We start from the raw sequence: 14,554 nt of genomic DNA on the forward strand, positions 1-14,554 counted from the left end.
GAACCCGGGTCTCTGGCGCTGTGATACAGCAGCTCTACTGCTGCGTTAAAGTGAACTAAGCAGACCGCTGATCACCAAAGTCATAAAACTGTCACGGCACTACCCAATTTCCTCTAAGACAAGTGCCCCTCAAATTACAGGGTGGGGTACATTCCCAGATAATGGTCTGAAGTGCTATTTTCTGTCATGGAAAACTGCACCATATGGACATGCGCCAAGAATAGCAAGCACATATTTTCCTCACTCACATAAACTTTGTAAATTCTTCCAGCAAATTTTTATTCTCTATCCCAGAGATTTTTGTGATTTGTAGCGATCAGTGAATTCTGAAAGGACGAATTCCATTAGTCAAATTACCGTAAAATAGAACAGCTCAGCACAGGGGGTGCAGCGGTATAGTCGCTGCCTCACAGCGCTGGAGACTCGGGTCCGATCCTGACTACAGGTGCTGTCTGTACGGAGTTTGCACGTTCGCCCCGTGAATTTTCTCTGAGAACTTTGGTTTCCCCTCTCACTCCAAACACGTACAGGTTGGTAGGTTAATTGGCTCGGTACAAATGTAAAAATCGCCCCTAGTGTCGGATAGTGCTTGCGTACGGGGAATCGCTGGTCGCTGGGCTTAAGGGCCCATGTTCACACTGTATATCTAAAAATCTTTCTTAGCCGACTTTTGATTGTTGGAGGAAACCGGAGCACCCGGAGAAAACCCACGCAGGTCACAGGGAGATTCAGTAGGACAGGCAGCGTCTCTGGAGAAAAGGAATGGGTGAAGAAAGATCTCGACACGGAACGTCACCCATTCCTTCAACCAGAGATGCTGCCTGAACCGCTGAGTTACTCCAGAAATATGTCTGCCTTCTGTATGTTTATACATATGTGTATGTGCACACACACACGCACATGTATAAACTGCCAGCCTCAAAAAGGCTGGCAGCATCATCAAGGACCCACACCATCCTGGCCACTCACTCACCTCCCCGCAACCTTCAGGTAGAAGGTACAGGAGCCTGAAGAATGCAACAACCAGGTTCAGGAATAGCTACTTCCCCACAGCCATCAGGCTATTAAACTCAGCTCGGACAAAACTCTTGAACATTAATAGCCCATTATCTGTTATTTGCACTTTAATCAGTTTATTTATTCATGTGTGTATATATTTATATGATGGTATATGGACACACTGATCTGTTCTGTATTCATGCCTACTATGTTCTGTTGTGCTGAAGCAAAGCAAGAATTTCATTGTCCTATCTGGGACACATGACAATAGACAATAAACTCTCTTGAATCTTGAATTTCAAAAAAAAAACACACAGGGAGATGCGAAGACTCATATATTCCGAGTTACTCCAACTTTTGGTGTCCTCCATAAATGATATAGGACCCGTCTTCAGACAGACATTTTGGGTGGAGACTACTTCATCAGACAGTTCGGGTGATCCCAATTAGAGAGCGCAAAGCCAAGATGAAGAGCAGCACATTGTCAGCACCCAGCTGCTCAAACACTTGCTCCACAGCGTGCGGCACGGATACATTATTCAGCATTTAAGAAGGAACTGCAGATGCTGGAAAATCGGAGGTAAGCAAAGGTGTTGGAGAAACTCAGCGGGTGCAGCAGCATCTAAGGAGTGAAGGAAATAGGCAACGTTTCGTGCCGAAACGTTGCCTATTTCCTTCGCTCCTTAGATGCTGCTGCACCCGCTGAGTTTCTCCAGCACCTTTGTCTACATTATTCAGCAGTGCTAAATGCAAAATGGGGAACGTGTGTCTCTCTCTCTCGCCGACCCTCAGGGGCCATTAATTGGAGCGCACGGCCAGTGGTTAATTAGCAGAAGAAAAGGGAAGGTGCCATTTGAAAGGGTCCCGGCTCCCATTTGAAAGGGTCCTGGTCTATTGATCAGGAACGCCGCAAACCCTCCAAGTAACGAGCGGCAACGTTTTCAGACTTCAAGTAGCCCGGCTAATCCGCTGGCTCAAAGGAATGCGATGGGTTGGCCCAGAAACAAGGAAATAGGCAGCGTCAAACCACCTTGCTCCTGCCTCCCCCCTCCCACCCCCCATCTCACTCCCCCCCCCCCCCCCCACCACCACCACCCACGCCATCTCAGTTTAACACAACACAAAAGGTGAGAGAGTTGGCCATTCACACGAGCACACAGCAGGCATTCCTCACTCAACCCAGCAGAGTAGTTGCAAAGTAGTTTCCTTTATCATCGCTACTTCTTTGCATATCTTTCATTCACCGTTCTGTATCTCTCCACATCACCGGCTATGTCTCTCGTTTCCCTTATCCCTAACCAGTCTGAAGAAGGGTCTCGACCCGAAACGTCACCCATTCCTTCTCTCCAGAAACGCTGCCCGTCCCGCTGAGTTACTCCAGCATTTTGTGACTATCTCCCTTCCACTGACTCCATTTACACCTCACGCTGCCTCGGCAAGGCCAGCAGCTTAATCAAGGCCGAGTCGCAACCCGGCCACTCCCTCGTCTCCCCTCCCCCATCAGGCAAAAGTGTGAAAACACACACCTCCAGATTTAGGGACTTTCTTCCCAGCTGTTATCAGGCAACTGAACCGTCCTACCACAACTAGAGAGCAGGTTACACAAAAAAGCTGGAGAAACTCAGCGGGTGCAGCAGCATCTATGGAGCGAAGGAAATAGGCAACGTTTCGGGCCGAAACCAGAGAGCAGTCCTGAATCGGGGACCTACGGACTATCCTTGATCGGACTTTGCATTGAAAGATATTCCCATATCATGCATCCACACACTGTAAACGGCACGATTGTAATCACATATTGTTTTTCCGTTGGCTGGTTTGCACGCACAAAAGCTTTTCACTGTACCTCGGGACACGTGACAATAAACTGAACTGAAGTTGTGGGTTCCTGGGGATTAAATAGTGAATCATCGCCCATTCCTTCTCCCAGTAGCTCTGTGTGACCTCCAGAGACTTCAACCCAGGAACTCTCAGCTAACAGTCCAGTGTGGAACATTAGATGCCCTGCACTGTTGAAACGCCAGACTTTTATGCAGGATATTCACATTTGCAGTTCAATTTAAAAAAGATGCAAAAGGCTTCAAGGAACTACTTGGAAAAATAGCCTGGGTCAGTACTATAATAATAATAATAAATTTTATTTATGGGCGCCTTTCAAGAGTCTCAAGGACACCTTACAAAAATTTAGCAAGTAGAGGAAAAACATGTAAGCGGAATGAAATAAATAGTAGAGACATGACTAGTACACAAAGTAAAGACAGAATTCAATTCAAAACACAATATGGGGCAATTCATGCACAGATGAAAAGGGACGGCACGTGGGGCTAAGGATAGGCAGAGGTGAAGAGATGGATCTTGAGGCGGGACTGGAAGATGGTGAGGGACACGCAATTGCGGATCAGTTGGGGGAGGGAGTTCCAGAGTCTGGGAGCTGCCCTGGAGAAGGTTCTGTCCCCAAAACTGCAGAGGTTGGACTTGTGGATGGAGAGGAGACCGGCTGATGTGGATCTGAGGGACCGTGAGGGTTGGTAGGGGGAGAGGAGGTACTGACCCAGAGCCACAACCAAAGCAGAACATTTGGTCATTTTTGAAGAGACACAGCGCTGGAGTAACTCAGCGGGTCAGGCTGCATCTCTGGGGAAAAGAAATAGGTGACGTTTCAACGTGGCAAAACTCGTATACTCTGCTACATGATTTCACTGTACCTAGGTACATGTGACAATAAAGTATCGTTGAATTATTCAACCATGAATAGATAGCATTTGTAGTCAGGATCAAAAGTAAACACAAAATGCAGGACAGGCAGCATCACTGGAGAGAAGGAGTGGGTGATGCAGGGGTAAGGTGTGAAAACGACATATCAAAGCAGATGATAAGGAAATGTAGAATGTTTCATTTTTAGCCGAGGGGAAGTTACAAGGGGGAAAAAATAAGTAAAATTAATCAGAAGGATGGGGAAACTAGTTGGAGAACTAGAGTGGGGAGGGACAGAGAGAGAGTGAGAGAGATAGGGCTACTTGAAGTTACAGAAGTCAATAGACAATAGGTGCCGGAGTAGGCCATTTGGCCCTTCGAGCCAGCACCGCCATGCAATGCGATCATGGCTGATCATCCCCAATAAGTACCCCGTTCCTGCCTTCTCCCCATATCCCCTGACTCAGCTATTTTTAAGAGCCCTATCTAGCTCTCTCTTGAAAGCATCCAGAGAACCGGCCTCCACCGCCCACTGAGGCAGAGAATTCCAGACAACACAACACAAAAGTCAATGTTCATACCGCTGGGGTGTAAGTTGTCCAATACGAGGTGCTGTTTCTCCAATTTACCTGTGGCTTCACTCTGACAGTGGAGGGGGGGGGGTCAGGACAGAAAGGTCAGTGTGGGAATGGGATGGGGAGTTAAAGTGTTTGGCAACCGGGAGATCAGGTACGTTTAGGCGGGCTGAGTGGAGGTGTTCAGCAAAACGATCGCCAAGCCTGCGCTCGGCCTGGCCGATGTATAGGAATCCACACCTGGAACAGCGGATACAGTAGATGAGGTTGCAGGAGGTGTCAGTGAACCTGTGCCTCACCCGGGCGCAGTAAGGCAGCAACTCTACCGCTGCGCCGCCTGTTAATTGGTGATGGTCATTTCCATTCTATCTCCAAACTAAACTAGTGTAGAAAACTCAATCCCAAATTTAATCCGATGTCTAGATTTCTGTTTAACTTCCCAAGAATGTAGGGCAAAGACCAAGGTGCTGGACACTCAGGCAACAGCTGGGTGCTGTAACATTTGTGAAGAATGGGGAGGGATCAAATGGACTTAACTACTTTTATTCATCCAAATCCATACTGTTATTCAATCCATTAGCGCACAGCGGAGATACAACAGATTCATCTTGCCAGTATTCTGTCCGCCAGATTGTGAATAAATTATTCACTGCTCTTTAACATGTTAAAAGCTCTGCTGCAAATCCTTCAGCTGAGGCTGCACTATAGCACAGAGGAAACTTGGAGATTCTTTGCCAACTAGCATCGGTTTCTGTCTTTGGTGGAGAGGAAGTGGCCAGATGTATTAAACGCAGGCATGCTGGAACATGTACTTGATTAGGAGACCTTGCCTTCACCTCTGGGACTGGACTCTCTCTCTCTCTCTCTCCACTCCCCGAACAATGGTGCACAACCCTCCCGTCTCTGAGCAGCGTGGGCCTCTTGCAAAGGGCTTTAGCCCAGTCCCACTCGCATTCTCGGAAAGCGTGTATGTAGGCCAAAAGCACAGTTACTAATGGTTCGTTCCGGCTGCAGTAAAAACCAGCAGGAACTGGTGTGGAAATGTAAACACCAGCCTGGTACACTTGGAAATACTTCCTGTAGATCAGGACTAACAGCTTTCTGTCACATGGCACAGGGTCCTACCCCCCCCCCCCCCCCCCCCCCCCCCCCCCCCCTCATGTTTAATTCATGGTGTTCACGAAGGAACTGCAGATGCTGGAAAATCGAAGGTAGACAAAAGTGCTGGAGAAACTCAGCGGGTGCAGCAGCATCTACGGAGCGAAGGAAATAGGCGACGTTTCGGGCCGAAACCCTTTTGCGGTTGCTTGCGTCCGGATGGCATGAACGTTGAATTCTCCCAGTTTTGCTAGCCCTTGCCGTCTCCTCCCATCCCCCCGCCCTCGGGCTCCCTCCTCCTCCCTTTTTCCTTCCTTCTCCCCCCCCCCCCCCATCAGTCTGAAGAAGGTGTTCGGCCCGAAACGTCGCCTATTTCCTTCGCTCCATAGATGCTGCTGCACCCGCTGAGTTTCTCCAGCATTTTTGTGTACCTTTCATGTTTAATTCACGCCGCCTCAGTTCCTGAACTTTATTTTCCAATGCTTATGTATAGTTTAGAGATTTGGCGTGGAAACTGCCCAGTCGGCCCACCGAGTCCCAGCCGACCAGCAATCCTCGCACAAAAGAACAGAGACGAGGAAACACTTTTTAGAACGGAGACGAGGAAACACTTTTTAGAACGGAGACGAGCAAACACTTTTTTCCCCCACAGAGAGTGGCGAGTCTGTGGAATTCTCTGCCTCAGAGGTCGGTGGAGGCCGGTTCTCTGGATGCTTTCAAGAGAGAGCTAGATGGGGCTCTTAAAAATAGCGGAGTCAGGGAATATGGGGAGAAGGCAGGAACGGGGTACTGATTGGGGATGATCAGCCATGATCACATTGAATGGCGGTGCTGGCTTGAAGGGCCGATCGGCCTACTCCTGTATCTATTGTCTATTGTTGCTTAAACTCAATTGACATCCCACAAGATGCACACACGTGATGATCAGGAGAGTAAGATATGAACAGCAGTATGGCATCGGGCCAGTGTGAGCCAAAACTAATTAAGTGTTCTGCAAACTAATTAAACATCCTCGCGCCTGCCCCCCCCCCCCCCCCCCCCCCCCCTCTCCCCCTCCCCCAACAATATTCGACTCAGCGACCCAAGTGTGAATGCAGAGTGCCGGCCTGAACAAGGAGACGGGCCCCCAGGAAGCAGTGTCTGGCAGAGCACAGCTGAGGGACAATTATCAATGCAGGGATGGTCTCATCAGCGCGCTGGGGTGGGGGATGGGGGGGGCAGACGGTCACGGCTGCATTCCCAGGTGCCTGCTCTGGTCCTGTGTGGCCTGCTGGCGGTCGTTCACAATAAAAACCCCACAGCATTCCTGCAGCTTGCCTTCAACGCGGTGACGCAGGCCGTCCATCCCATGGGCAGACCCGGCCAAAGCACCCTCTGGGGAGGAAGGGGCGAGGGAAGGGAGTACGGCAAGCTGAGGAATTCACCACTCGGAGTGGCGAGAGTGGAGGGGAAAGAGAGAGACACACAGAGATGGGGGGAGAGAGGGGGAGACGGAGACAGGCAGAGAGACACACAGAGAGAGAGACAGGCAGAGAGACAGGCAGAGAGAGCAGGGACACACCGACACAGAGAGAGACACACAGAGACAGAGAGAGACACACAGAGACAGACAGATACAAAGAGAGACACACAGAGACAGAGAGAGACACACACAGAGACAGAGAGAGACACACACAGAGACAGAGAGACACACACAAAGACAGAGAGAGACACACACAAAGACAGAGAGACACACACACACAGAGACAGAGAGAGACACACACACAGAGACACACACACACACACACAGAGACAGAGAGAGACACACACACAGACAGAGAGAGACACACACAGACAGAGAGAGAGACACACACAGAGACAGAGAGAGACACACACAGACACACAGAGAGACACACACAGAGACAGAGAGAGACACACACAGAGACAGAGAGAGACACACACAGAGACAGAGAGAGACACACACAGAGACAGAGAGAGACACACACAGAGACAGAGAGAGAGAGAAACACACACAAGGCTTGGAGACCAAACAGAACCATGTCCCAGAATCCCAGACAGCAAGCTAGAATTCCAGACTCCAAGGAATAGTTACAAGAGAAACAGGAATGTTACTCGTCAGCAAGATGGAAAAACTACGGGTGGAAACTGGATCACACGTCCTCAACTCCTGAGCGAGGTGCATTGCCTTCAACTATAAACATCTGCCAAGCTGGACCAGGATAAGAATGGGAACTTCACAACGATCCCGGGATTTTCTTTTTTTGCGGGAGGGGGGTGGGGAGGTTTCCGAGGGAGGAGGTCTAAGTGGATCCAGACTCGAACTCGCTGGGAGTTTATAAACACTTGCAGATTTCTGACAAATTACGAAACGGGACCACTACAGTGGGCTGGGAGCGGAGGAATTTTGTGTAGAGGGCAGGCAGGGAGGGGCAGAGCGGGGCCTCTGCACACCAGCCTGGACAACGGAGAAAGGAAAACTGGAAGCGCTCCTCAAATCCCCGTGGGGTCGGAGGGAGGAATTTCAAAATTGAGAAGTGGGGGATGGTGGGGAATGGAAATGGGAGCAGGGAGGATGCAGTGGGGCGAGGGTGGTGGCAGATCGAGAGGGGGAGCAGTGCAGTGGGGGAACAACACTGGGAGGGTGACATGACAACCCTCCTCGGGGTGCTGGGTTAGCACCGAAGACGAGGGGGTTTCCAGGGGAGGGGGGGTGAGGCAAGAGTCCGGGGGTGAGTAGAGTGCAATGTGGGGGGGAGTGGGGCTGAGAGGCAAGGTTGTGTGTGCCCTGGAGTGGGGGAAACAAGTTTGAGTGGGGAATGAGAGGACAGGTTTGCAGGGGGGAGGGAGTCCATAGGAGGGTGCCTATGCGAGTGGGGGGGGGGGGGGTCAGTGCAGGAGAGCGGGGTGTGGGGGGGGGGGGGGGGGGGGGAAGCGGGGAAATTAGTTTGATACAGAGAAAAACATAGAAACTTCCAGCCAGCACCGCCTTTCAATAATGCCTACTATGTTCTGTTGTGCTGAAGCAAAGCAAGAATTTCACTGTCCTATCAGGGACACATGACAATAAACTCTATCGAATCTTCAAAACCGGTGCCCTGTTCCTGCCTTCTCCCCAAACCTCTCGATTCCTCAAGCTAGATAGGGCTCTTAAAGATAGCGGAGCCAGGGGATATGGTGAGAAGACAGGAACGGGGTAATGATTGGGGATGATCAGCCATGATCACAGTGAATGGCGGTGCTGGCTCGAAGGGCCAAATGGCCTACTCCTGCACCTATTGTCTATTCTGTTAGCCCTAATTATATCTCTTGAAGCAAGTTGGGGTGTGGAAAAGGGATTTTGGGAGTGGGCGTAAGGGCCAGAGATGGTGTGTGTGTGTGTTTGGGGGGGGGAGGGGGTGAGGGGAGATGGTTCGGTGTGGTTCTTTCAGATCAAGGGTTCCCAACCTGGGGCAAATTTCGCTTACTCAGGGGGTAAATTTGGGTATTTTCTCATTAACTGACTGTGTTTGGTTCTGTTCATCATTAGTTGTTCATAAATAGGTGAAACAACATTGCTATGCGCTATTAAAGTTGCCAGGGGGTAAACCGGATGAAAAAGGTTGGGAACCCCCTTTTTAGATTGTCATGCCTACAGTCAAAAGCTCAGTACGATGAGCGCAGGAAAAGGTGTTTGTGAGGAAGCTCTGGGTATGAGACAATGCTGGGGCTATTGGGGCAGAGAATACAGGGTATTGGGGAAATGGTGAATGTGCGGGTGGGGGCAGGAAGTATGGGGGCCAAGATGTACGTGGGGGGGGGGGCAGAATGGATGGGGGGGGAGATACGGGCAGTCACGGTGGCACAGCGTTAGAGTTGCTGCCTTACAGCAAAATGCAGCGCCAGAGATCTGGGTTCGACCCCGACTACGGGTGCTGTCTGTATGGAGTTTGTACGTTCTCTCCCCGTGACCTGCGTGTGTTTTCTCCGAGATCTTCGGTTTCCCCCCCACACTTCAAAGACGTGCGGGTTTGTAGGTTAATTGGATCTATTAATTGGCTTGATAAAATGTAAAAATTGCCCAAGTTGGCGATGTGCAGAGTACTGCCCTGGCGACTACAAAATTCAGGTTCAGAGGGATAGAGGGCAGGAAGGGGGGGGTGGGGGGGGGGGGGGGGGGGGTGGGACAGGGGGCAGAATGGATGGGGAGATAAGGGAGCAAGATGGATGGGGAGATAAGGGGACAGGGTGGATTGGGGGGGAGAGGGGGGCAGGAGGCAGAATGGATGGGGGAGATAAGGGAGCAGGATGGATGGGAGGTAAGGGGACAGGGTGGTTGGGGGGGGGGTAGGATGGATGGGGGGTGACGGGGCAAGATTGACGAGGGGTGGGGGCTGGGTGAACAGGAAGATTTGTTTATACTCTCTAGAATTTAGAAGATTGAGAGGGGATCTTATAGAAACTTACAAAATTTTTAAGGGGTTGGACAGGCTAGATGCAGGTAGATTGTTCCCGATGTTAGGGAAGTCCAGGACAAGGGGTCACAGCTTAAGGATAAAGGGGAAATCCTTTAAAACAGAGATGAAAAGAACTTTTTTCACGCAGAGAGTGGTGAATCTCTGGAACTCTCTGCCACAGAGGGTAGTTGAGGCCAGTTCATTGGCTATATTTAAGAGGGAGTTAGATGTGGCCCTTGTGGCTAAGGGGATCAGGGGGTATGGAGAGAAGGCAGGTACGGGATACTGAGTTGGATGATCAGCCATGATCATATTGAATGGCGATGCAGGCTCGAAGGGCCGAATGGCCTCTACTCCTGCACCTAATTTCTATGTTTCTAAGATGGGGGGGAGATGGTGAGGACGGGGGGGGGGGGGGGCGGGCGCAGAATTGACGTGGAGGACAGGGGGCAAGATGGACGGGGGGCAGAATGGATGGGGGGTGGGGTGGGATTTGGGGGTGAAGAGACTGAATGGATTGGGGGGTGACACAGGCAAGATTGACGAGGGGTGGGGGCTGATGATGACAGGACGATGGGGGCAGAATAGATGGGAGGGGGAGATGGTGGGGACGGGGGCAGGGTGGACAGGGGGGTGGGTGTGTGATTTGGGGGTGAAGACTGGATGGGATTGGGGGGTGGAGGGGGGCAGAATGGATGGGGGGGGGTGGGTGGGGGGATTTGGGGGTGAAGACTGGATGGACGGGGGTGGGGGGGCGGGGAACTGGGTGGATTGGGGGGTCGGGGGGGGGCAGAATGGATGGAGAGCCAGGGTGGAGAGATGATAGATTGGGGTGTGGGGGGCAGGATGGGTGTTGGATTTGGGGGTGACTGAGGACTGGGGGGTTTGAGGGGGTTTAGTGGTGGGGACGGGGTATTGGGGGCTGCTGGCCATGGGGGGGGGGTGGTTACTGGGGGAATTATGGACGATAAGGGGCGTCCATCTTCCCTCCAGCCCCGCCGTGCCCGCGCCCCCTCCCCCTCCTCCTCGGGCCTAGCCCCCTGCCCGTCGACGGGGGTCGAGGGGTTTGGGTTTTGGGCCCGCTCTCCCCTCAGTCACGGACTCTCCCCACACCCACCGGGCCTCGGCCCTCGCCGCCCCCGCCCCCGCCCCCTACCCGAAGTCCTGGTCCATGGACTTGAAGAAGAATTTGTAGTTGGGCTTGTTGAGCACCAGCTTGAAGTCGGCGAGCGTCACCCTGTCGGCGGGCAGCTGCAGCTTGACCAGGTACGGCGTCTCCGCCTCGTCCATGTGGTGGATGATCTTGGTCTCGGCCATGGCGGCGGGCGGCGGGCGGCGGTTGGCGATGGCGGGAGCGGGCGGACTAACGGACGGCCCCGGGCTCGAGCTCGAGCTCCAGCTGCTCCTGCGGCTCGAGCGCTCCCCCCCCCCCCCCCAACTCACCCTCCCCCTCCCCTCAACTCACACCGTCTGACGAAACGTCTGACGCACCCGCGTCGAGCGGGGACCCGCGCGTCAACGTGTTCTCTTCTCCCCCTCCCCCCCTCTCCCTCTCATCCACCCGACGTCTGACGAAACCGCGTCGGACGGGGACCAACGTCAACGTGTGATCTCTCTACCCCCCACCCCAAGCAACGTGAGACGTCATCACGCCTCCGCCCGTGGGGGGGAGGGGGGGGCTACCCTGATGTGACGTCACCACGCCTCCGACCGTGTGGGGGGGAGGGGGGGCTACCTTCACGTGACGTCACCACGCCTCCGCCCGTGGGGAGTCTACCCTCCCATGACGTCACCACGCCTCCGCCCGTGCGGGGGAGGGGGATTACCCTCCCGTGACGTCACCGCGCCACCACGTCACGTCGCTGGACTCCAATGACGTCACGGGGATTCCCGACCCAACGATGGGACAGACACAAGGAACTGTGCAGACGCTGGAGCAAAAAAAAAAACACACACACACACCAGAGTGCTGGAGGAACTTGGCGGGCCAGGCAGCAAGTGTGGAGAAATCCCCTGCAGAGATGCTGCCTGGCCCGCTGAGAGTCACTCAGAGTCACTCCGGCACTTTGTGTACATCTCTGGGATAAATCAGCATCTGCAGTTCTTTGATTCTGCTTTTGCTCACTCTTGAATGTGAGCTTGCTCCCTCACTCACTCACTCACTCACACACAACACACAACACACTCAGAACTAAAATGTAAATTGGGAGTGTTTTGAAAAGATGTACAGATGCGCAGTAACGTTTCAGTGAGCACAGCGCAAAGTGCTGGAGGAACTCAGCGGGTCAGGCAGCATCTGTGGAGAGGAGCGGACAAACGATGCCTCGAGTCAATAGACAATAAGTGCAGGAGTAGAGGCCATTCGGACCTTCGATCATGCGATCATGGCTGATCATCCACAATCAGTACCCCATTCCTGCCTTCTCCCCATATCCCCTGACTCCGCTATCTTTAAGAGCCCTATCTAACTCTCTCTTGAAAGCATCCAGAGAATTGGCCTCCACTGCCCTCTGTGGCAGAGAATTCCACAGATTCACAAATAGCTGGGTGAAAAAGTTTTTCCTCATCTCAGTTCTACTCCTTATTGTTATGTGCCTGCGCCCATTCCAGCAGAATGTATCAGCGTGGCAGAGTATCGTCCTGCCTGCTCGCTCCAGTAATGGAGGGGGGGTTGTGTCCCAGGGATGGGAGCGACTGATGGGAAGCTGGAGCTTCAGACGATGTGGTGAGCCACAGTAAAGCTGACATGTGGGCCTGTAATATGCAGCAACCGCAGATATGTGACACCATGTCATTTGCTGCACTGTAATTTTTCCAGACGGCGGATTCAGACGGGGGAGGGGGCGATGTGGGTTTGAGAGGATGGGGAGATGGGGAGATGGGGGGGGGGGGGGGGGCAGAGGGAATTGGGCGCCAAGGGAAGAGGATGGGGAGTAGGGGGGATTGAGGGAGAGGGAGGGAGGGAGGGGGGGGGGGTGGGGGGTAGAGGGATTGGGAACAGGGGGAGAGGAGAGGGGATGGACACAAAATACTGGAGTCACTCAGCGGGACAGGAGGCGTCTCTGGAGAGAAGGAATGGGTGACGTTTCGGGTCGAGACCTGTTTGAAGAAACAGTCACCTATTTCTTCTCTCCAGAGATGCTGCCTGCCCCGCTGAGTTACTCCAGTATTTTGTGTCTATATTCGGTGTAAACCAGCACCTGCAGTTCCTTCCTACACTTGGGTTAGAGGGGATGGGGTACAATGGAGGGGATGGGGGATGATTGGGCGGGGGGGTTTATGGGAAGCCCCTTGTGACTGGCTGCATCTCCAGCCCAGAATAAGAATTCAACTCAGACATATAACCGTTTAAGAAAGAACTGCAGATGCTGGAGAAATCGAAGGTCGACAAAAACGCTGGAGAAACTCAGCGGGTGAGGCAGGATCTATGGAGCAACGTTTCGGGTTTCTTCAGACTGAGGGGGGGGCGGGAAGAAGAAAGAAAGAGGCGGAGACAGTGGGCTGTGGGGGAGCTAGGAAGGGGAAGGGAAGGAGGGAGAAAGCAAGGACTACCTGAAATTACATAGAAACATAGAAAATAGGTGCAGGAAGAGGCCATTCGGCCCTTCAATGTGATCATGGCTGATCGTCCCCAATCAATAACCCTTGCCTGCCTTCTCCCCATATCCCCTGACTCCGCTATCTTTAAGAGCCCTATCCAGACCAGGATAGCAAGGAAGGGTAGAGTTGCTGCCTCACAGCGCCGGAGACCCGGGTTCGATCCTGACCACGGATGCTGTCTGTACGGAGTTTGTACGGTCTCCCTGTGACTGTGTGGGTTTTCACCGGGTGCTCAGGTTTCCTTGTTTGTGGGTTAATTGGCTTTGGTAAAGTTGTCAAATTGAGCCAGTGTGTGTAGGACAGAGCTAGTGTACGGGGGGGGGGGGGGGGGGGGGGGGAACGCTAGTTGGTGCGGACTCCGATTGCCGAAGGGCCTGTTTCCACGCTTTATCTCTAAAGCCTAAAGATGTACCCGTGTAAACCCTCACTCCTGCAACAGGATAGAAGAATACATCAATTTATTCTGATGGAACAAAAATATACAGCCTCTCGTTATGTACAGAAACTCGGTTATACCAAAAATAAATAACTTTTAACAAGTTAGATAAAACTCTGCATGGGTTATTGATAAAGTTGCTGCCTGCACCTTCACAGCTGCAGCGCTTCCTTGCCCCAGTAGAGGGAGCCGTGGATTCACAGGGACGCACGTTGTGGCTGCAACTCTCCATCGCTCTCACACACCTGGAAGAGAAGAGTCTACGATCAGTAGCGGGTTCAACCTGGTCCAGCCCAGCCTGGCCCAGCCCAGCCCAGCCCAGTACAGCCCAGCCCGGTACAGCCCAACCCAGCCCGGCCCAGCCCAGCCCAGTACAGCCCAGCCCGGTACAGCCCAGCCCGGAACAGCCCAGCCCAGCCCAGCCCAGCCCGGTACAGCCCAACCCAGCCCAGCCCGGTACAGCCCAGTCTGGTACAGCCCAGTCCGGTACAGCCCCAGCCCGGTACAGCCCAGTCCGGTACAGCCCAGTCCCAGCCCAGTCCGGTACAGCCCAGCCCGGGGGTACTGCCCAGCCCAGCACACACACACACGGGGTACAACCTGGCCCAGCCTGGCCCAGCCCAGCTCAGTACAGCCCGGCCCAGCCCTGGAGCCCACACACACAAGGCAGCACCGGGAAGCAGCCGCTGGAGCTACTGCCTCGCAGCTACAGACCTGGCGTC

General features: G+C 53.1%; 1 protein-coding gene across 2 annotated transcripts in view; it reads right to left on the reverse strand.

Annotated features, from left to right (window-relative positions):
- The window catches only part of dvl2 (dishevelled segment polarity protein 2), a 28,863-nt gene extending 17,638 nt beyond the window's left edge, over window positions 1-11,225 (reverse strand). For both annotated transcript variants that reach the window (XM_055630744.1, XM_055630743.1), the window contains exon 1: window positions 10,953-11,225. In XM_055630744.1, coding sequence (XP_055486719.1) covers window positions 10,953-11,113 — 161 coding nt within the window. In that variant the 5' untranslated portion in view covers window positions 11,114-11,225. The remainder of the gene's footprint in view (window positions 1-10,952) is intronic.
- Between the last annotated feature and the right edge of the window lie 3,329 nt (window positions 11,226-14,554).

The sequence above is a fragment of the Leucoraja erinacea genome, unplaced genomic scaffold, assembly GCF_028641065.1.
Source record: "Leucoraja erinacea ecotype New England unplaced genomic scaffold, Leri_hhj_1 Leri_51C, whole genome shotgun sequence".
Taxonomy (NCBI): Eukaryota; Metazoa; Chordata; class Chondrichthyes; order Rajiformes; family Rajidae; genus Leucoraja; species Leucoraja erinaceus.